The sequence below is a fragment of the Thunnus thynnus genome, chromosome 1 (assembly GCF_963924715.1).
Source record: "Thunnus thynnus chromosome 1, fThuThy2.1, whole genome shotgun sequence".
Lineage (NCBI taxonomy): Eukaryota > Metazoa > Chordata > Actinopteri > Scombriformes > Scombridae > Thunnus > Thunnus thynnus.
This window is the reverse complement of record NC_089517.1, coordinates 28,608,026-28,632,568: the sequence shown is the minus strand read 5'-3', so window position 1 is coordinate 28,632,568 and position 24,543 is coordinate 28,608,026. Positions and strand designations below refer to the sequence as shown.

The 24,543-nt window shown below is 42.2% G+C and overlaps 1 protein-coding gene across 3 annotated transcripts in view; it reads right to left on the bottom strand.

Annotated features, from left to right (window-relative positions):
- Nucleotides 1–387: 387 nt before the first annotated feature.
- LOC137185912 (potassium/sodium hyperpolarization-activated cyclic nucleotide-gated channel 4-like) overlaps nucleotides 388–24,543 on the bottom strand; it is an 81,959-nt gene continuing 57,803 nt past the window's right edge. For all 3 annotated transcript variants that reach the window (XM_067594449.1, XM_067594457.1, XM_067594438.1), the window contains 4 exons: nucleotides 23,731–23,877; nucleotides 23,131–23,371; nucleotides 11,438–11,602; nucleotides 388–9,191 (listed from right to left, as the gene is read on the bottom strand). In XM_067594449.1, coding sequence (XP_067450550.1) covers nucleotides 6,484–9,191; nucleotides 11,438–11,602; nucleotides 23,131–23,371; nucleotides 23,731–23,877 — 3,261 coding nt within the window. In that variant the 3' untranslated portion in view covers nucleotides 388–6,483. The remainder of the gene's footprint in view (nucleotides 9,192–11,437; nucleotides 11,603–23,130; nucleotides 23,372–23,730; nucleotides 23,878–24,543) is intronic.

Sequence of the window (24,543 nt, the reverse complement as noted above, 5' to 3'; positions counted from 1 at the left end):
GCAGACGCAGACTGTCTTCCTTTTTACACTCTGCCAACATTTCCAGCATTCTGAGGAGCTTCACCTGTCTCTTGACCGCTCTTTGTGTGCATCTGTGTTTGAGAGTGTGTGTGAAAGACTTATTTAAATAATAGGAAAAACCTCACAAACTCGCCATCTCCTGCACCCAGTCACACACACGTACACAGAGGAAGGCAAAAATGAATATCCCAAAAATCTGTGAGAAACAGTAATATACAGAAAATACAGTGTCACAAATGGTGTGCATATTGCACTGTGCTATGTCTAAGCGACCTTGTGAAGCGTAACTGAGAGTATGCTGCATGTGCTACAAACAACAGAGAAAAAAAATACTCCAAGCAGGTGTTCCTTATATTTTATTCTATACCGTTTTATTTCATCCAGTATGTGTGCTTATCGACAATGCAGTTTTTGCCTCACTCCTTTTACCGCCACACAAACTACTGTGTGTGGTTGTTGTGTGGGTCAGCGCAATGTCCCGTAGGTACACATCCAGTCACACCATACCTGTACAGTTCCCTTATTGCTTTTTCCCATAGTTCCCGTGTTAAATGCAGAAAAAATAGACTGATATCCATTGATGATTAGCAAAGCGGTCAAAATACTGTCCTCCCCAAAAGGTTGTGTGTCCTTGTAAGAAGTGCTGAACCAGTCTCTGCCTTTGTGAAACAAAAAGGTTGAGCCTTCGAGTAGAAAGTCTTGGTCTGTAGCATCATGTGAAGAAAATGTCCCACTCCTGCGCTTCATTAAAAATCATGGACATGTTATGAACTGTACATACACAGTTTGGTGAACATTGCTTATCATTATCTGTTATGGTGATGACATCACTTATTAAGAGAGTCTAAAATGAATATAGAAATATAAATAGGTCCTATGGAAATATATAAATCTTTATAAGTACCTTGTTGAAATTATTTTCCCAAACATCAGATTAAGTGGAATTATAGTACATACTTCAGCAAACGAAAGACGGCTATGAGAAGCACAATGTTTTATGTAAACCCTCATCTCTCTCTCTCTCTGTTTCCCCCCCAACTCTAATCCAGTGAAGAGCAGCCTCACCTTTGGCTGCAACACAGGATTTTCTGATCAGCTGCCCCCAGCAGAGAAACATACAGACAACATATTTTCAGAACCAAATCATAGCTTCTAATTGGTTAATTTTTGAATTTACCAACCCAAGTCAAATTTCATATATTTAGCTGTCTCTACTATGAACAAACAGTGTCATTATGCTAAAGGATCTCAAGGTCATACAGTCTTGGAATGAACTTACAGGCACCCTACTGGTGCACAGTATCTCTAAACTGGGTCATATCTAGGTTACACTGCCCAACAGCCAACTTTGTGGTCAGAACAACATTACTGTTGTGTTATTCCATCTCATTGGAGCAGCAGCAAAAGAGGTCAGTTGTATTAGACGCTACGATAAACAGAACCTTCTACCACATATAGCAATCTTCATATCATATCCAATCACTCTGAGGTACATTGTCATACGAACACCTGATTCTGCTGCTTGCGTATGATAAATAAATTGAGTGTTTGTGGAAGGGTTGGGGGAATTTGCAGTTATGAATGAATAACAAGGGCCTCGGAAAAAAAACACGTGCCGTCTCTCCCCGGAGAAATTGCAGGTTCGATTCCGCTGCTGCTACATCTAATCCTCAATCACAGCAAATGATTTCATTAGTGTGCATCGCTGATTCACCAACCCATATTCATGGGCGAGCAGGGCAGCACAAAGGGAGAGGCAGGCTAAGATTAGGCAGCGAAATTGGAAGTGCACCAAACAGATTGTGGGAATGCTGCGTTACAGAAACAACCATGAATTGGAAATGGTACAGAGGTGCCAGTCTGCGTAGCTAGCCATGGCTAACAGCAAGGCCAGAGCAAAGTATGGCCTAAAACAGAGGAAAATATGAACTACTTCTGTCAGACCTAGATTAGATTTAGTTACATTCAGATAAAATAGGGCAACCAACTCAAGCAGGGCATTAAAATTAAACAGTGGTACCTTACAGGATCAAAACACAGACATGTCAGGTGCTTTTCCACTGTCGTCCTCTGAACTGATTTCAGAACAGCCTAGCTCGGGGCGTTTGGACAGAACGCTGGCAGCTGTTGGGATCCTTCAACTGCCCTTGGTTGCTATTTTCTCTGTTGCAGTGGTCTTACCATGTTTAGATGGGTGACATAGGGAAACATAATGAAAATAGTTTGCTGCATGAGCGAGTGAGTCACCCTTGTTTTTCTTTCGCTTTTTCTCAAAAGACACAAAGTTTCAAAGCCTCCTTATCTAATTCCCTGCTGATTCCTCTAAAAAACACTGTCTCCATACTACATTACGCTACAGATGCGGCTGCAGCAAATAGTCTGGGTGGATGGAAATAGCAAATCCCCTTGAAGAATAAACATTGCTGTCAGGTGAAAATCTTGTTACTCCAATTTTGGTTATTTTCATGTCTTTACACGGAATGAAGGATTACATGGTCTTCTGTGAGTTAAGAAAATTTCATGACCCAAAGGATTATGAAACCCCTTTTCATTTCCATTACATAATTTCAACACTATGTGGTCATCAATCAAAAACTTCTCTTCTAATTTCATAAAAATTGGCACTTTTCTTACATAAAAAGTCCAAGACAGGAGATTTTGCAAATATGTTGGTCTAGCTGAAACCGACAGGACATCATGCAGATTGTGGCAGCTCTCTAACTGACAGTGACAGATTCAACTGATACACTGTGTGCCCACCCACCCCTCGCCTAAACCACTTATCTGTGATAATAGACCATACTAAGTTCAGGCCAACTAATCAATCCCTGTCCAATGTCTATCTCTCTGTAAGCTCTGACCTGTGCCTCCCTGTCCCACCCTCCTCAGACAGCGCCCAGCCCCAGCCATCGACCCTGCCAGGCAGAGCGGGATACACAGTCACACACACACACACACACTAGCTGCTAGCTACATAGCAACACTCAAAGCTTTCCCTCATATCCTTCCAATCAATACAATACTGACAAACATCCACTAGCACTCAGGAACAATCATAAGGAAGGGGTGACATGCTACAAATCCCCAAGAAACAACTACCCCGTCAACATGAGTACCTAATGGGGTGCCTGTCTACTTGTCTTCCCTGTGGCTGAGTGTCAGACTACATCATTCCCTCATTGCATCAACACCTCTTCACATACACACCTTTGTCTCAGACCAGCTTCAAATTGTTTTCCAACTATACACCTTAATAAGGTCACATTGTGAGGAAAAAGGGGACTTTTTCCTGATGTGGGGGGCACAGCAGTCTGCTTTTGTGCAGTGCAAGACTAGCAGGTACAGGAAGACCAAGGTTTAAACACCTACACTGTGTGCAGACAATCAGTATTCCAGAGGTGAAACCATTCTTGGTGTTTACTTTCTGTCATTCTGTCTCAGTGCTCTGTCCCTTTCACCCTTTGCCCCACTGGACGGTGGTCTAAAGAGACCCAGGCTTCCTACAAGCAAGGCTTCACGTGTCACATAAACACATAGCCCGTGTAAATGTTTCAGAGCCTTTAAATAGCTGAACTGTAGATGAGGACAAAGTGTTAAACAACAGCCAGTGTGTGAAAGCTTAAAAAAAAAAAAAGCTGTTCTAGCCATTAGAAGCACCTACTCAGTCCGTGAAGAAGACCAGGAAAAGGCCATGTGAATCATTGATTTCAACTATTTAATCTAATTCTGAAATGATATGCCAAATAATCATAGAGTTTTTGCTGTTTTCATTTCCCCTCAATCTGCCTCGTTTAATTGAATGTCAGTAGTTGAATTTCTACATTTCACATGATGGGTGACAGGTGGATTATAAGAGATTGTTTTTATTTTATGTTGCCCCAATATCTTATGAAGCTTAATTCTTACAGAGGACTACATGCTTACTTAACAGATGAAAATTTCTGTCTAGGGTTACAGTGTGTGTATCCATGTCATCAACAACATTATACATGAAATTCCTAATCATAAAAGTGGTGAGGGCTAATGGCCTGGCTGATCTGAATAAGATGAGAAAGTGAGACTCATATATTTGCTAACGGCAAATTCAGTTGAGGATATTTTTAACAACATAAAGTGTCGTGGAGAAAAAAAGGATTGTCAATTTTTTTTGTTTGTTTTTCAAAGAGCATTCAAAGAGTGTTCTTGAGGTTGTAGGCATGTCTGTAAATGTGCATTTGTGCAGCTGTGTGTCATGCCATGTGTATTGCTATACCTTATTATAGGGACTTCTGGGAACTGTAATGAGGGGAGAACATGGTCACTGTGCACCTCTGTGTGTGAGTGCATGATAGCCTGTGAGGGTCAAGGGATTACAGACATGTCTTGTTAAATTAGGCTGCTGTGGCTGAGTGCTGTGACTGAGTTAGGGACTCAGCTGTCTGAGTGGAACCTGGGTCTGTCTTGATGATGAGCTACAGACAAACATGTAGAAGCATAACACAGCTTTTCTCCTTTGGGAGTTTAGTGATACCTTGCTGTACTGTGTATTCTGTTTTCTGGCAACTGTAAGGCTCTCTGACAGTGTCACCGGATTTTGAATGAATACACAAATATAAAGGGCCTTTTCTCATCTTTGATTTTTGATGGCAAACAGCTAAATGCCACCTACATAGAGGTGCTCCAGGTATATGTACGTACTTATATATATATTTTTATATATATATATTTTATGAATTCAAAAATACCTGCAGAAATGCAATCAAAACTGAATAGTGTGGGGTACATTTTAAAATGTCCATTCTGACACAATATTTGTCAGTGATTGCTTCCCTGCACCTTCATGGGCTCAATAATAACATTTGAAGTTCCCAAGCAATTTCTCTCGAGATACAGCAGCAGCACAGCTGTATGGCAATACGTAATGGAGCATATGCAGTAAAGAGTGCACATTTGTACGCAACTTACTGAGTCATATATCCAGATTGCCTTACAACAAATGAGTGGGTAGTGGTTCTGTGTCTTGCTAAAGGACACTTTGGCAGGAGATATATCTGCTGATGAAAACATCAGTCAAAGATATTGAACCAATGACCTGTTATGGAACAGTCTCTTAACTCCCCTTCAGTGCATCTACCATAGCTACAGTACTTACTTTTAGCAACAAAAAATGTACATACATTCAACATCTCAAACTCAGCACTGGCCATCAATGAGGAGACATGCCTATGTTGACCATATAGCAGCTACAGTAGAAGAAGTAATGCACAAATTAAATATCAAGTGGCATATTTCCATTTCCAGCACTTTTTGGATCTTTCAGCTTGTGTATTGTATATACTGTATTTGCTAAATGATTGAAAGTCTGGTTTTGGGGCAACTATATATTTGATTATTTTTGATTTTGAATGGTCCAAGTGCTACACAATGCAACACACAAGCTGTGGTTAATGGAAGTCCTAGTTTTTGTGTGAAAAAAGGCAAACTTCCTTTTGATCAGTCCAGGGAAAAGTCTTGCCTTGCATCTGACTGTCCCACTGATTCACACACTTACTCTCACTAACACTCACACATTAACAGTTGCACGCAGTCAGGAAGAAAAACAACACATGCTTTCTACACACATTAGCGGCATGAGCTTGGAAGACAAAGTGAGCTTGTTAGGACATGGTTGAGGACTCTGCAGAAAGCCAGTCGCTCACATACTGTTATGTCTCAATATTGAGATGGAGGGTAGCTCGCTGAACCCCTCTCCCCCTGCTTCAAAAACAGTATTGGTATGATAAAGTGGTACAAAATAAGGATAGAAGGGCCAAGAGGAGGTGAATTATTACCCCACAGGAAAAGTCTTTTTGGTTTCCTAAAGTCTCTTCTCCATCTCTCATCAGGTTTTGAAGAGTTTACACAGAGGATAAATAAGTACAATCTAATAGATACATTTAAGGATCAACAATATGTGATCCTGTATGAGATGGTACAAGAGTCAGCCTGTCGAAGCATTTTGTTTTAGCTAAAAATTTAGATAACTTTTTTTGAAACACACAAAAAGCCTTTATACATGCAGGTATTAGTGCATAGGTTCCTGCAGAAAAAGAGTATTATTGTGTAGTCCATTGAATTGTCTTCCCAAAAATCACCAGATGAATTTGGCATAGTTATAGAAATAAAGAAAATGACTGTCCTTTAAATGGAGATCATTTTTCACACCCTCCTAGTCCCTTGATTAACTTATCATTTAAATATATCTCTATCTATATACAGTATGTATGAATAAAAAAGAGGACAAAGCATAAAACAAATATAGAGTATTCTCTATGCTCAGAGTTACCTGGTAAAGTGTCTTTTAAATCACAGTAAATTTAAGATCTTGGTAAAATGAGAGGCGGAACACAGTGAAGTCTGATCACAGAAAGAAAATAATGCCACACATGGATATAGTTTGTGTGTGTTTCAGTTCGGAGGAGCACAGGAGGGTGTGATCAATCCTCACAAATTGGAAGGGAGTTTAGAGCGGACAGTTTGAGGTTCTAGATCTGATGAGTAGGCAGCAGAGCCCCTCCGTAGAGGCGAGGCCGGGGAGGCCCCTGGGGATTGAGTCTGGTGAGGGTGCCCCGGAGACATCTGGATTGGAGGAGTCATGCGCCCCGGCACTGAGCTACAGGGTTTGGGCACGAGAGCGGGTGATGAGAAGGGTGAGGGGTAGTATCCAGTTTCCACAGAGGAGCGAGGTGTTTGGTGGCCTAACGCCTGGGCCACTTCCTGGGGCAGAGATGGGTGTGAGCTGGATAACAGCTTTAGGTCCTCTGAAAAGCGGCCCAGTGGAGAATCTCTCCCTGTTGTGTGTGGCTGGCTGGGAAGCTGTGGAGGGAGAGAAGACTGAGGCATGAGCAGAGAACTGTGGGATCCTGTGGCACTGGAAGGGTCATTGTAATGGAAAGTCCTGCCTGCCACTGGGCTTTGAATAGTAGGGCTGGGTGCCACTGGGGTAAGGCAGGGAGAGGCGTTTGCTGAGCCATACTGGGCCAGGGAGGCCAGGGCAGACCTCTCCAGGGACATCTGGTGAGGCAGGAAGCCAGACTGGAGGCCTGCCAGGCTAAAATGGCTGAGGGATGACGGGGAGTCCTCAGCAGGCTGTTGGCTATGATGTCCTCTACTAGAGGATGGGGAGCCTTGTGGAGGGGAGTGGAAGAGGTTTAAGCCACTGCTAGTCCTGCCTCCTCCAGCAAACTGCTGCAAAGGAGCCAAGTGAGGAGGCTTTGAGGGTGGCTGGAGAATTTGACCAGGCAAAGGGCTGGACGAGCCGGTAGAAATGGGACTCTGACAACGGGAGGAACCAATAAGTCCAGCTGTAATTCCACCAGAAGCCCCTCCTACAGGACAAGCTGTAGACCCCCCTAAATGACTCCCTACCGCACCCCCTGCTGCTCTGCTACTATGGCCTCCAATCATCCCTCCCCCTGGCCCACTCAAACTTCCTCCTATATGGCTACATATTGATCCTTCAGAAGCCCTTCCCAACGATCCTCCAGGATTTCCTACCATATAATCACCAGAAACCCCTCCAAGGGGTCCCCCAGAGGCCCCTCCCACTGATCCCCCAGAAGATCTCAGTAACTCTCCAGAAGTCCCTCCTACTGATTCATCAGAAGCCCTCCCCAATGATCCTCCAGTGGTCGTCGCTATCAGTAATTCTCCAGAAGTCCCTCCTACTGATACGCCAGAAGCCCTCCTCAATGATCCTCCAGTGGTTGTCGCGATCAGTAATTCTCCAGAAGTCCCTCCTACTGATTCGCCAGAAGCCCTCCCCAATGATCCTCCAGTGGTTGTCGCTATCAGTAATTCTCCAGAAGTCCCTCCTACTGATGTGCCAGAAGCCCTCCCCAATGATCCTCCAGTGGTTGTTGCGATCAGTAATTCTCCAGCAGTCCCTCCCACTGGTCCACCAGAAGCCCTGTGCAATGATCCTCCAGTGGTCGTCACTACCAACAATTCTCCAGAAGTCCCTCCCACTGATCCCCCAGAAGCCCTCCCCAATGATCCTCCAGTGGTCGTTGCAACCAGTAACTCTCCAGAGGCCCCTCCCACTGATCCCCTGGAGGCTCTTCCGATTGATCCTCTTGAAACCCCTCCCATTGATCTCCTGGCTGAATCTCTCACTGACCCACAGGTAATGCCCCCCACTGATCCACCTGAGGCCCCACCCGCTGACCTGCCACAAGCACCACCCACTGATCCTTCAGATATCCCTCCCATTGATTCCCCTGAGATCCCTCTTACTAATCCACTAATAGCTCCTCCCAACCCAAAGTGCCCCTCAGGAGTTGCTTCTGTCACTGCAGTTGTAAAGTCCTCTCTAGCCCAGGTAGTCTCTCCTCCACTGGCCCCTTCCACAGAACCTCCAACTGCTCCACTTGAAGACCAACCTGTTGCACCACCACAGGCTCCAACTGCACCTCCACTTATTCCTGACCCTGTGCTTCCACCTGCAGATCCTTGGTGGAAGAGGTTTGACAGTGGTGGGGTGCTGGAGCGAAAGGGCTGTTGCTGCTGTGGTTGTGGGTGTAGCTGGGCCATACTAGATGAGGGTGAACCAGAGGATGAGTATGGTCCGAAGGGGAAGGCAGAGGCCCCGCTTCCACCTCCACTGAACCCAGACCCTGTCCCACAAGGCCCACGTTGGCCTCCGCTACCTGAGGCCTGCTGGCTAGAACCAGTTGCCCCTGAACCTGACGTCATGTGCTGGGCCCGAAAAGAGGCCAGCAATGGCATGTCCACCCCAGTGCGCAGTTTAGAGGGTGTGCTAGAGGGAGAGTCCCCAGCAGATCCAGGAGTTGTGGATGGAGGGACAAACGTGTGAAACTTCTTAAGCCGGCTAGGAGGGTCCTTTAGGGACCCCAGAACAGAAAGTGGAGGCCTGAAGAGCGTTGGTGGGAGGTGGGGATGGTGTGTCAGGGCAATGGCTACTGAGGTGGTGGCAGCTGCTGCCTGGAGAGGTGCCTGGATGAGTGGGGCCCAGATGACAGGGGTAGGTGAGGGAGGTGTCTGGGGTGGGGCGTTCTGCATGAGGTGGGCGCAGTGGGCCATGTCCCTGTCATGCTGTACAATCTGCTGGATGATCTCATTCTCCTGGTAGTTGAGTACACCAGAGCTGAGGTCGTGCTGTACCTTGTGCTGCAGGATGGAGTTTTTCTTGCCTGTAAAAACACATGCACACATGAAAACAGACACACAGAAAAACAGACACACACGCAGAGAGTTACAGGTAAGAAAGAAAAGGAAAAAAGGAGTATGAGCATAAATCTTGTAAGCAGATAGAGCCCAGTTGACATTGTGGATGAACTCTAGTAACAACCTTATTTTCCAACAACGCTCTCTAACAGAAGCTAGCACACAAACAGTTAAAAAGAGGGGAAAAAGAAAAAAGGTGCAACTGAAAATCACAGGGAAAAGGGAGGAAAAGAGATTCAAGAAAGAGATGTAGCAGAAGATGACAATGTATGAAAGAGTACAGAATAAGAGAAACAACAAAAGATAGGTGGGAGATAACTACCCAGAGACAGAAGCTCAGAAAACATGACAGCCTAAGGTGTAGGCAGTGTATGTTTGTCTAGCTCTTACTGTGATTCCCTAGGTAACAGGGACAAAACATAAAGCAAACATTGTACCAGAAGGTGTAGATTGAGCCTCTGATAGAGTGTGAGCTATGCTGAGGTATGGGTCAAGTCTACAATGATCTTTTTGGTATTTATTCATATTTTCTCTCCTATTATTGTCTGTTAATATCAAAAGGAAAGCATCTTAAAAATCAGGGATCAACCTGAAACCTTTATTGTTCTAAACTGCTACAATTTCTGCGGAGTAAGCAATCTCATGACACAGAAAAAAATGAAAAACAAAATTTGAGATTCAATAAAAGTATGGACTTTTTCCACAATTTAATTTTTTCCACAAATCTTGCTCCAGATCATTTCTACTCTTTCATTTTCCAGTCTCGGAATATGTGCTCTGAAAATAAAGTAACTGTGAGCTGTGCACAAGGTCAAAGAGACAAGTTGGAGTTGCGTCACTGTGACAGGCATACTATCTGCTGACCCTACCAACTAGAGAAAAGTGTGAAACTCTGACCTCAAAGTCCATTAGTCATTGTTGAATGGTCGCATTAGCAGTGACAGGGTTAATTCACATGACTGCCATTTTCAATTTGATGCTAACAAAAGGCTGTGAAATCCAGAAATATTGTAAATGCAATTAGGCCCAGATCAATCTCTCCATTTTCTGTTATGACTGGTAGCAGATTAGTAGAGGTGTTGCTGTGAGGTATCCGGCTTGACCCTGGCACCACCTGACCCTTTATCACTTGCACACCACCAATCAGATTGTGCAAAGTCCATCAAGACAGTAATTAATTTGTGGATCAGTGCCGTGTGAGTGACTTTATTAGGGAAGAAGGGTGTACATGAGCATCAAGCCCGGGAGAAAGGACATACGCAAGAGACCATCTCACAGAAACATCACTATCAGCCCACCACATCTTTTCAAAGCAGCCATTTTCTACAAAGAGACCCCCTGAAGCAATTTCTCTATCTTCCATTCTAAACATAGCAGAGGATAAAACAGAGCATGCAGCGATGGCTGAGTGATGATACAGGCGTGCCTTTCATTGTGAATTTTTCATCTGCCCAGGCTGAGCCTGGGAAGAGTGATGGATATGGAGAGAATATCAATTGTATGCATAAGAGAAGTCACGCAGGGATTTCAAAACCAGAGCTCCATCTGCATGTTTATATGCAGATGACTTTGAAAGTAATTTAAGTCATTGAGTATCAATGTGAAGATTGTTACAATCCTAAAGTTTTGTCTGTGAGCTCTGGCTTGAAAGACTTTGGTTTTCTTCATTGTCAGTGTGTCTTGCTGAACACACATACTCATGAGTAGCATAAAGTGAAATATATCTAGGAGAGTGATCCTTTCATAGCACAGGGGTGAAATCTACTCAATGATGTGCTGACTGGGTTAGATACAATTAATCGAAGCTTTATTTTCAAATATTACAAATGTACATTGAGGAGTTGTCAAGTTGATGTTGAACAAAAAAAGTACACAAATCTTATGTTTTCCATTATAACAATTTCAGACTCTATACATGACCGTCAAGCAGCATAAATGTCACTGAATTGATGTTTCATGTCATGTACTATTTGAGAATTTTGTGTTGGTTTGCAGAAATAATTTGAAAGTTATAGTTTGAAGAGAGAACACACAGAAGCAGCATTTTTACAAACTGAATAATGAGTACTGTATGCCTTAACTGTCCCCACTAGTTCTCAATGACTTTCAGTGAAAAAAGTTGCAAAATGCAGTTGGTGGCATATTATTTACAGTACTAAAAAATATTCAAGATTTCAATCTGAAATGATCATTTTAAAGATTATTTTCTTACCAATACGGTCCAGTCTGTCCAGAGCAACAGTCTCAAAGGCTCTTCTCATCATAGGATACTCCTCCAGCACCTCATTGAAGTTGTCCACAGACAATGAGTATAGACGACAGTACGTGTCTGCCCGGACACTGGCTGTCCTTCTGCCTCGTGTCAGCAAACAAATCTCTGCAACAAAACACAGCAGAAAAGAGAAAGTACAATAAGAAAAGAGAAAGTACAATAACATGATTGAGTTAAACTCAGACATCTATTTGTTTTATTTGAGTAAATGAAATCCTATACCAGTGTTACTGTCATTCCTGATCTATCATAAACAGTCACGTCATTCATAGTCACAAAAATGCAAACAGGTAACATTTTCTGCTAAAGGCTTCCCCAGTTTAGCTGGAAGAGACCCAGATTTGAGTGGATCATCCATAATCACTACAAACCTCTAAAAGGTATAAATGTATCCTGGTTTAAACTGCCCCTGCACATAAAACACTTTCAACAGCATTGACTTTTATCATTTTTCAAACACAACCCATCCTACATATCAAAAACAAACTACCAAAAAAAACAACAACATAAAAAAACCAAAAACAAAACTAACCGGATTTCCACAATGGCCACACTTTTTTATATACAGAATACACTTCACTGAGGACAAATTCGTTTTTGCATGTCATGCTAGGAAAAGTACCCCCAGTTCTCCCACCAATGAATATGGAGTCAAAGGCACTGCTACTGGGAATCTACCCCGGGTCTTTGTGGTGGTAGACAAGAATTTTACTTGTGGTGCATTCAACTAACACAGAGAGTGAAACATATTAAGACCTACCATTTCTCCACAGACTATAAGACCCTGTAATTTACCTTCACCTCTTTCAACATGACCTAAAGCTTAGAATTATAGCTTTTTTTCTCTGTAGATAAAGTATGCTAAGTGAACACAATAAAAACTAAGCAAAATGTGAACTCCAGTGTTATTTTGTTTTATTTTTTTAGCATTAAAATCTACAAGTTTTCTATAATCCATCGGTGTAGCACTTAATGCCATTTTCAGAGCTTAGAGGTCTGCCAGCCCTCATCTGCCATGCCCGCTCAGGAAAATAATGCTCCATTTAACAAGCTGCACTGCTGTAGAGCTCTGGCACAGAGGCTGTGTGTGTGGGTGCAAATGTGTCTGTACTGTATGCAGATGTCGCATGTGGATGCATGCACTATCCAATTGCAATGTGTCTGTGTGAGAGCCTGCACAGAATGTGTGTGCGTGCATGCATGTGTGCATAAACAAACATATGTGAATGTAGTATATGTGTGTGTATGTGCATGCAAGTGTTTTATTCATGAAAGCAAGGCAGTATAAGAGAGTAAGGTATGCTGAAACTATAGGCTTCTGTATACTTCATCTATATATGGATATGGATAAACATATATGAGGATAACATATACATGCAGTAAATACTATACATTGAATGTATATGAGTATTTATATGGACAGGGTTATATTGTTTTGGTGTACGTGTTATTTGCCAGTGCGCCATGTGTTTGAACACATCATCTAATGTCTTTTCTCTTTAGCTTTCATCTCATCTTCCGCCCGCCCTTCCTGTGTTTCCTATCATACTCTCTCTTTCTCAAAAACCCATTTCCAGCTCATCCACACAGACACATGCTCTCAATTCTCCCATGGCATGCACTTTCCTACTTTTCCCCCCTTAGCCTACATCAAATCAAATTTTTAAAGAATCCTTCATCCAACTTATTGCTGTGTATCTTACATGTAGTTTCACTCTCCACCCTAACTGTCCTTCTCTCCATCATTCTTTGCTTCAAATTTACCCTCCGATATTGCATATCTCTAAAATGATGGTGTTTGTGCAAACCTGCAGCCACACACACACCAAGAGCCTCCTTGTACTGTATGAGGCAATGTCCACTTAAATCAACAACATGTGTAGCATTGGCTTTTGTGGATGTTTTTGTATGTAGGTATGATGACAGTGAGCTGTGTGTGGGTGTGTGATAAAAATGTGGTCAATGAGTCTGGGTGTGTTAGGGGCTGTTAACGATCACGGCCAATCACAACTGCTCTTCTCATCCCCTCTAAAAGAAGTTCTGTCCTCACCGTGATGTGCATTTGGCAGGAAGGTCTGGAAGAGCTTCTCTTCAGACTAAGCAAATTTTCTCATCTGCAAATGACCATGATTCCCATGATACCTGTTTCTCCTAAGAATTATGTTCATAGCTAAACACATTTTAGAGAAATGCTGCCGAGATTAAATTCTTTTATCAGCCTATAAACAAAATATGCATATTAAACATATCTGCACAATGTTCTCTGCCAAAGCCTTTTGAAGATACATTATTGGTTAAAAACTCAACCCTAACTTGAGCAAATCATAGTCTTGTTGATTTTCACAGCTTCACTAGCAAACTGTGTGGAACACCATTGTATGATCGTTTGATACCCAAAAGAGTGTAGAAGTTTATGTGGTTAATTTGTAACAGCCTGGTGCTATTTGGGCAAGATTCAAAGTAGCCACAGTGGATCTGATGTGCCTAATTGTAATTTGACAATGGATGCCACTCACATTAGGCACTGCAGATGAAAAAAACCCTCAGAAAAGGAAAGCTGTAACAGACAGCTGCATGGGGAGTTAATCAACTGAAAGGGAAAGCCTTCTTACAGCATGCTTTTCTTTATGTGTATAGGTTGAAAAATGTATGATGAATGAATGAAAAAGATGAAAAAGGTAATCTTGGAGAGGTCTTTCAGGGTGCGCCATGTGTAGTGCATAGCTCACCTACTCTGAGCAGGCGGACGGCAAAAAATGCTGTCAATGTTGACTCCATAATTGCAGGGTGCTGCTCGATTACCAGTGACACTTCCCAACTGTACTTCTCCTCCCACTGGCAAGGTACCAAAATGTGCTCAGTGGCAAGGAAAAAAACCCACCGTACCATGGAAATACAGCCTCAACACTCACACATAGACCATAACTGCCAGTATGGGTTTGAGTTAAACTGGAGCTGATTATGAGTATGTAAATGCTACTTTTATTTTTTTGTTGTGACTCATCTGGCAACAAGCATACGTTACAGCATCTGTGCATCTGGATGAGTGAAATCTTATAATATATCCTCTGTAGACAGAAAACACCTGTACTGTGTAATAAAACAACAACCCTGCAGTAAATATTCCCTTTGTGACAATTGTACTGTTTAATTTTTGAGAGGGTCAAGAAGGGTTAGGGTAATTTCTGAGAAGTGTTTTCACTGTCTACCCTATTTACACATATGTTGGGACAGTAGAAACACCTCTCAATATAATAAAACCCATTAAAAACATCACTAAATATGGCTTCAGAAACTGACGAGCTGAGTGAACAGCAAAATGTCAACATTATAAGTACATCACATTCACTACAGGGTGACTGGATTGCATTAGACTGTAGAAAGACTTAATATTTTTTCTGGTCACTGAGTGTAAAGTAGTTATGATTGTGTGTGATGGTTTGAAAAATGAGATGGGGGAACAGTTAAAGGGAGAGTGCATGATTTGACATGACAGTGAGCGAGGAATATGTGTTGTAAATGAAGCATATGAACAATCTCATGTTGTGTGTTGCTCTTACTGTTGTGTTGTGTGTACTGGTGGGTGCTTGTGTGTGAGAGAGAGCATGGATGAATAGACGATGGCCAAGTTAGCAGGAGAGCTGTGAATGTGAAAGATAGAGTAAAAATACCACGCTTGTACCATATATGTGTGTACATGTGTGTGTTTGCACGTGTTTGTGTGCGTGTACTGTAAGTGTGTGCTAGCGGGCCAGCCCTGGCTGTAGCTGTGCTGGGGGGTCCATTTCCCGCAGCAATGCTCCAGTAATCCCCTCTGGAGAGGAGCATCGCAGCTCTTTATTAAATCCTCTTGTCCTGTGGCTTTCTGGATGAAGCCAACACTGCCAAGATGAGGCGGTGAGCTGCAGTGAGCCCTGTGGCCCCATCTAACTGTCTTTGCAGAAAGCAAGTGAAGCCCAGACACTTAGTGGTGCCATCTGAACTACAAGTGTGGGGAAAAAAATCCATGGCAGGGTTTGGGTCTGGTGCAACCCGCTCCGAGCTAAACAATAAGAGATTAGCGGACAGTGCTGAGGGGCTAAATGCAGATGGCTGCCCTGAAGCTCAACACTGTCCTGAATATCAAGAACTGTAAAACAGGAGCAAAGTTAGATGTGCAATATGATGTGTTTCATTAAAAAAAAGATAAATATATTTTTAAAAACTCAATATAAAATGTAATATAAAACAACAAATCTTTAAAGGGGATGTATCATGCACTTTTCCAGGTCTATGTTTTTAATCTGGGGCTCTGCTGGAATATCTTTGCATGATTTACAGTTTAAAAAACTCCTTATTTATACTTGTCCTTTATGCAGCCCCTTAGTTCAGCCACTGTCTGAAACAGGCCGTTTCAGCTCCTGTCTCTTTAAGGCCCCCAATGAGCCCGCTCCATTCTGATTGGCCAGCCTCCGGAAGCTACGTCTCCGCCAGCTTCCCGGGAAGCTCAGGAGGCTACTACAAACCATGACACAATCAGTAGTAGTAGGATTTCACTTGTTTTTTACTTGAAATGGAAACTTGAAACTTCTGATCTGAAATATGTGAGTGGACAACACGAACAACCCATGGAACAACTTAAGCAACAAAGACTATGGAACAGACAGCCATTTGTGGGCATGTGTGAACAATCTGATGTCATCACAAGGAGGAAGTAGAGGTAACATTGGAAAAGAAGCATTCAGAGCAGGTTGAAGCCTGGGCTTTTGACTTGCCGGGAGAATTTTTACAAACGTTCACCTAAAGTTTTGGACCTTTGACTATGTTGAACATAGACATCCAACATCTTAACAGTATAAAAATAACAGAAAATCACAAAAAGCATGCTATGTTTGTATGTAAACGATAGAAATAATACTAGATTAAGATTATTAGATTTACTGCTCCTAAAAAGATTTATAGTAATACCTGGTAAAACAAATGACTTCCCATCAGCCTCAGCTGTACTTTGTGTTTAGTGCTAATTAGCAAGTGTTAGCATGCTATCTTTCTAAACTAGGATGGTGAACATAGCAAACATCATACCAGGTCTGCCAAGTCTCACACATTGACCGTGAGACTCACACAATTGACACTTTTCACATGCTCTCATACCACATATCTATTTTCTTACGCAGTGAAAAACAAATTCATAACTGATAACGTCACAGCGCGTAAAGAGGACACTGACAGCGCTTGGACAGACAAGACAGAGCAGCACAGCGCAACAGCAGCACCGTGCAGCAGCGAGTTATTCAGACCATCAGGAGGAAAGCCAGAAATATACACAAATCTATGTTATTGTAATTTATTCCCATGCATGCTGCTCAGAGTAATCTCAGTCAGCGGCTCTTCTGGCAACAGCACAGCGTTTCTCCCTCTCCTCTCGCGCTGTGTGCACGCAGGCAGGAGTTAGAATGAGTTACTATAGTTACAGGACACTCTGTGTCTCTGTCTCTGGTTATTTCATTCATCCAAATTGTTTGTACTTTGTTGCAATTGTTGACCTTGAAGATGGCCTTGTGAGTACTGAGAATAGCAACCCTCAGGTTTAACAATGTTTAACCAGGTTTACATTTCTGTTAAACAATGTCAATATTTCATTTATATAAACAGTTTTTCCTTGTTTGACCTTGAAGAAGGCCTAGTAGCCTGAAACCTACAACCATTTTAGGCTACATAATGTTTTTTATAAATAAAATTTCAAATATGAAATAGCCATTCTTTCAATAATCATTTCCTGTCCTGATTCACCCAATTATATACCGTTCTTGATGCATTCTTGGTTTTCATATCACCATCAATCTAACTAATCTAGACTAGTGCAGGTGGCTGTTTCTTGACTTAATCCAAGAGGTTAGGTGGTGTAGAAATGCAGGAAAATTGTTTAAAATTGCAATTTTTTTTTCTGAGGGAGGACACCCAGCCCCCCCTCCACCACTTATACATCTTTCCAAGTTTGCGCCCCCATTTTTAAAACATAACCAGATGCACATGGTTAAGAGCAGATCTTTCTATCCTATGTTTTGCAGAAAAATATGTGTAATCAAAAATGCCAGCCAATAAACATGTACTGGCAAAAAGAAAAAGACTTATGAAAAGGTGTTGGTTCATAAGGCCAGAGAGAGGTTGAGTGACCACGAATAATACTCATTTTATTATGAACAAAAAATAAGTACTAAAATAAGTAAGACAGTAGCCCCTCCCCCCCATCACAGAGTCACTACTCTTTGTTGCTTTTATGTTAGCAACAATTTGGTGAGTAGATAGTATAGTAACAGTGAAAATCGTAACACACTGCTGGATGACAAGTTAACTTGTGCAATGCACTGTTCAACTCTAGATGGCTTTTGTTGATGGATTGTGAGTTACATTTATTTTATTTATGAATGCTCTACTCTCACTGCTTACTCACATCTGCTGTGAGTCATCGCAACGCTCCCCAAATCCTGCATGAAATCATAGAACGCTCTGCCTCTGTATTCTGTAAGGGGCGTGTTTTTTCTTCTCAAACTGACTGCTGCCTCAACAATTACCCTTTTTGTGTGGTCCTTACGAGCAATGAGATGATTCATAATCAGCTCAAAATTGTGGGCTTTGTTAGCTCAAATTAACAAAGCTATAATATCTGTCATGATACAAGATAAGTGATTGGCTGTGAATTAAATATCTCATTATACTCAAAATATTTGATTCTAAAAACAAAAAAAGTGAAAACAACAAAATAGCTCTAAAGATGAAACTCTGAGAATAACTCTACTACTTGATAAATCTCCCTATCCCGTCCCCTTGCTGTCCTGCTCTCCTTTGAGTTTATCTGGCCCAGCAGTGATATTTGTTCCCAAAACTATTTGTCAGGATGCCATTGTTTCCTAAAGGAAAACTGCTTCTGTGCACTAGAAGATGTTACTTTTCTGTTGCCATTATGTGTTTCTTTTTCAGGAGGACTAAGATGTCATGTTCTGTGACCTTGGTAAGAAAACACTGGTCTTTCTGTTGGATGATGCAGCACACGTGTCTTGGGCTCTTATGGGGAAAATGCTTCCCTTGTGTCCCTGCACCAGCTCTCAAAGTGGAGAGCAGACTGCATGCCATGCAAGATGTCAGTGTGTGTGTATGTGTGGGGAGAAAGCAGTGCAATAGATAAGGAATTGAAAATAGAATTAAAGGACTGAATAATCACAATCAATTTTTGAACTCAGATTCAACTAACATAATGTTTCTCACCATTTATAGAAGTGCAAAACAAAAAGCAAAAGCTCAATATTTAATATCCACTCTCCTTCACCTTCTCGTTGGGTTCATTCCAATGGGCAAACTGAATCTCATGAGACTTCCTGATTAAATAAAGGTTAAATAAAATAAAATTAATACAATTGTTTAGGTCTTTAAAAGGCATGATATATCTCCATTTTCCTATACATGATGCTCACAGTATAATGTCCACATGTCCTACATAGAAAGAGAGGGTCACTAACTATGCTCTCTGTAAGGTTTTACTGACTTTCTCTTGGCTACATCCACACTGGGAACAGGTAGCTGTGCAAAATACAGTTAACAAAACCTGCAGTCTACGCAAGCTGAATGTTTTGTTGTACATACAAAAATACTGCAGTATGGAGATATACAGTACAAATCTATAAAATTTAAATTTTTAAAATTAAATATCCCAAGTGATCCCAAGTCATTCTGTAAAAAATATAAATAAAAAATTCCTTTTATGATATAATTTTAAGGTAAAGTAAGTAGAAACCAGAACAAATGCATGATAACATGCAAATATGTTTTCAGCGATTAAATGGCAAAATACAATTTAGAGATGAACAAAACATTACGCTGCTCATAACTTGGCTTAACAACCACAGCTTGTTGCATTAAACTCTTTTCTCTTTACTGAGCTTCTTGACAAGGCTACATTAATTAAAGAATTTGAATTACTTTAAGGTAATTAATGTAGTGAGACTAGATTACAACCCCCATAAACTCTATGACATCATACTGTGTGATAAAAATCACAGACACAAACCACACTTACAGAGATCTACTGCACAGGTGCAACTGTTTTTGTAAATGAAACAGATTTCTGCAGTGAATATTCTTCTTAAGTCTGTGTTTCAAGATTATAATATATGTATGTGTGTGTGTGTGTATGTGTGTGTGTGTGTGTGTGTGTGCCTGCAAACCACTATGCATGATTCTGAGTGAATGCAAATACTGGCCTTTGAATGTGCTTTTACATAAGTCTGTGTGTCCATGTATCTGCATGTGATTGTATGTGTGTACCTGCCTTCTTCTTCTGCTCACAAGTGTGCATGGATGTGAATTAATGAGTATGAGCAGGGCTGCTTGGTCTGTGATGAAGTATCTGTGTCCTGCAGCCTGGTCTGGCAAAGCTCACCTGGACTCTGAGTCCTGCTGTCAGCTCCCATCTCCCTCCCCGACAATGCCCCCAGCCCATGCAGCGGACACTCTCTAACCTTTGAAACATCCGCAGTGGGCTGCCTGATTCCCCGTGACATGCCATGCTCACTCCCTCACTGCATTAGCATAGCTGCGCAAACACCTTCCGTTTGGCTAGCATGCACAGACTGGTAGGGGATATCTGGTGTTTTTTCAGCTGATGCTGGTGTCCCGTCACATCCCATTGTCTCCTTTTCACCCCTGAACAGAAGCTGGATGATGTTTATGTTGGTGAGTGACAAAGGACAAAATAAAACAACATTCAAAGACCAGAAGATGTTTGTGTGAAGGAGAGTATAATATTTCATCCATGACTCAATGACAATGGCTCTCTGTGAAACTAGAATTATGTGAGCAATGTCTTGATTTGTATTTTTTTAAAACAGATTCACAATGTCTGTTGCAAGGACAGACATTGTGAATCTGCACTGGAGGTTTGGCAACAAAAATATATCTTATATCATCTATATTTGTCATCATATCCCCCGTTCTGTCAACTGCTGCGTTCCTCAATCTTTAGGTGATGCTGCTGCAGAACGAGAGGTGCAGGGATGTTAACTGGGTTAAGGACCGGGAGGATTACCTGGATCTTTGCTGTTGCCAGCCCCTCTCACTGACTCACTCAGTCAAGATGGCCATTTGGCAGCTCTATAGCACAGCCAGTCTAAGCTCAGAGAAAGAAAAAAATAAAGGCCAAATAAGTAAAGATAGAGAGAACGGAGATAGGAGGAGTATTAGTTCCCTTACCCAGAACTTCAAGAGACTACGGATTAAAAGAGCACCATTCACAGAGAACCAGTCAGACTGAGTAAAGCCAAAAAGATGACACATGAGATTGCAAACTGTGCAGTCAACTTACTCCCCACCTCAACCCCCCTCCTTCCCTCTGACTCTGTCTCACTTTCTTTTTTTCCCCCTACTCACAGAGCTGCTGCAAGCCACTCACTCAGAGGCAAAGTGAGCCATCTTAGAGGTGCAATCAAAGGCAACTTTTGATAAGCACCTCTGACTGGCATTCAGGGCCACCACAAGGTCATGGAGCTCTCCTCCTAACAAGAGAGAGACGCAGTCTGCACTGGCAACACATCAATTACTGCAGGCAACAAAGGATGAACTATAACAACACAATAACCTGCTCAGTCTGGGCACTGAGAGGGCAGCGGAGATGCTGTTCGGATAAGTGTTTCAATACTGAACTATAAGGAGAGAAAGAGGGAAGTGGAGTGGGGGTGGGAGGGTGTGCATGTTTTCTTTCTGAGCCCAGAGCTGCGTCCAGAGAGCAGGCTTGGCAGCAATCCATGTGTCCCTTGGCGTTAGTACTGCAGTCACATTACATTTCCCCTCTCCAGTGGATCGCTGTGTGCCCAGCCGACGCTCCTATCCAGGACATGTCGTGTCCACTTTAGACTTTAGGCTCTCTGACTCGAGCTAATCCAACAGCTAACAAACTGGAGCAGACTGCTGAGTATATAATTGTGTAAATAATTCAGGTTGTCTATGAATGAATGAATTATAGTACATGAGTTTGCTGAGATGCTGATGAGCATATACGCCTGCCATTTGCTGTACTGTAAACTGCAGCCTGCTGACACGGAGCCTGTTTGACAAAAAACAAAGCTGTTCAACAACTGGACAGCTTCTGCTCCTCCTTCACATGCTCACACATTCACACTGTGCACGATACACAGACAAAACATTGCAATCCGTGTCGAGCAGGTCTCCGTGTCCCTGCACATAACATAAAAAAAAACAACAACGACAACAACTGCTCATTGCTTTAGACTTCCTTCTTGCTGATACTGACAGCCACACTGAGATCCACATGTGCCACATACTCCCTGTGCTGATCCTGCACCAATTAATTTCATGAATGACTAACTCGTGTTTGGTAACAAACTCCCAGTGGCTCTAGGCTTACCTCACTAGCCCCAACCCTTACACCCCCAGAGAAATGGCACTTCCAGGAATAGTCACAAGATAATGGAGTCAAAAGCCTTGTCCCTATAATGCGCAAGAGGGGAAAATAATTACAGATCCAAGGCTTAAGATTACAGCAAGCAAGCTAGTTTCTTTTCCAAAACCAGTGCATTTGCACTTTTGTGGGTTTCACTACTCACATTTAAGTTCACTCAAGGAAAAAAAAAAAGTCAAATGTCTTTAGAAGATAGTGATCTTTGAATGACAGAATGTCCAAGCTGTCGCACAAACCGTGACATTACCAGGACGTGTGTGCTGGAAACAAGCTTATAAGCACACTAAACCTCTCCCTGAATCTGAATTACGCCTTGCTGAGGAGGGACTGAAGGAGGGAACATTTTGGACAACATTTGAGACAACATGGCTCTAGAGAGAGCCAGGGCCATGTTGTCTAAAATGTTGATTAGTTTTGGCATATGTAGAGATAGATTGCCTGCCATCTTTTCATTATTTCTCTGGAACCCCCGGAGAGAGGGCATGGAGATGGACTTGAGCAGGCAAAGCGTAATTAAACTTCCACAGGCAGGTCATGTGCTGTTAAACGCTTTGCCACCATTTCTCATTACTTAACAGTGTAGTCTAAATGATACGCTGTCACTGGGCAAATTAATTGGTATTTGGTGAGGGCAGTATGGCAGCATTGTCTCCTACATGTGTCATAGGCTCTCTGGGACCATGAGAGAGCTACGCATTATCTGACCCTGATTAAGAACATAACACGAGTTAAGTACATAACAACTCTGGGTTATCGCTTAAGTCTCAAGCATTCATATAATATGTAATTTCACAGCTTTCTGACCTCTGTGACCTTCAAATGCATATTTCTTAATATTCACCACAGTGAGTACTGTTTTCCTTAATTTGCCCTACATTTAAGAGACAGCTCGTGATGTGAATTAAGGGAAAAATCCTGCATAAACCATGAAGCAGAATTTTAGGTGAGGTGACAAGCAATGCACAATATATTACTGAAAGCTCACAAGGAGCTAATATCTGAGCCTGAATAGCATTATCCAAATGCTGTTGCCTCACAAATCAAAATTCAAGCCTAGGCCTATGTCTTAAAGGACACCATTATTAATATTAAAAGAGGACAGATTTAGGTTCCACATAAAGATGTGCGTGAGTGCATGTGACCTTTGAGTTTGTGTTTCTGGTGCAGCACCAACTCGTCTTACCCCCGAAGTAGGAGCCGTCTGAAAGCTTGGTCTCTTTATTGCCTTTGGTCAGTACACTGACAACCCCATGTTGTATGAAGTACATTTTCTTGCCAATGGTGCCCTCCCTGATGATGTAATCCCCAGGCTGGAACACCTCGAACTTCAGCTTGGTGAGCATGGAAGTGACAAAGTTGGGGTCGGCGTTGGCAAACAGAGGCATTGAGGCCACCAGTTTTCGACAGTTAAAGTTGATGATTTCCTGTGTGAGCACACAGAATAAAAATTGAAAGCAGCAGTTAGTAAGGACAGCAGAAAAGAGCTAGAACTGGTGTTTTACAAAATGCATTGACCTGTCACAGTTTCAGACAAGAGTAACAATGGGAAAAATGTCAGCTGTGCAGACATTTGTTTTTCTTTTGTGAGATCCTCTCAGTTTTACTCATTTGGATTTGGCCTCAGGAGAAAAAAACCTTTTTCCCACTGTGCACTTGTGTAAGGGTAAAATGTCAGTGAATGTGAACTGAACTGAGGGGAATGTCAAGCAGAACACAGGCGTTTGAATGTATCACTGCCACATTTGCTGCAGATTTAAACCCCAGACAGAAACACTCATCCCACCTCTCGGAGCGGCTCGTTCAGCTCTCCCAGGATGCTTTCCTCGTCAAACATCTTGCCCTGGTAACGGTGCTCATAGTAGTCATGGATTCTCTGCCTCATATCTGCTGGCAGCTTGTGGAACGACATGTACTGCTCCACCTGTTTGTACTGCAGGGACACAGAGACACACAACAATCAGGTTACTCAAAGGCCATAGTGCTGCATCACAGATACACAGCCACAGGGAACAGCTGGCACTGAGGTCAGACACACAAGGAAATGGAGACGGATACATACAGGGCATATGGGCGCTTGCAGGTAATGCCCAACAAGATAGCATTTTCCTAGTCTGTGATCATACAGTCTCTCTGACTCCCTCAAAAGATGGAAGGCAGTCTGACATAATGTACTAACTCCATATCTGTTTTAAATATTTTTAAAAGTATAGTATCAGCTCTCTAGATATCGAGAAGTGTGTGATCATTGTCAAGAAGTGTCTAGTCATGCTGGCAATTCACTGTGAGCTTGTAAAAGATTGCACCATTGTGGCTAACCTGGATAGCCACTCATAGTAAAGTAAATGTATAACTCCAATATCCAGTTGGAGTTGTCATTTTCAACTAACTTCTTTGGTCATTCTACAGTTATCATTCAATTTCAAAGCTCAAGCCAGAGTTACATCTCATACATTTCAAGTATTTAACAGTGAAACAATGTATTTTTGCATTTGCTGTTCCAACCTAAAGTATGGACATAGTGGGGACAGAAATGTCATTGTCAAGTCAGTCAGGACACTGAAAAAAATGTGGTTAATTGTCATATTAACTTGAGACA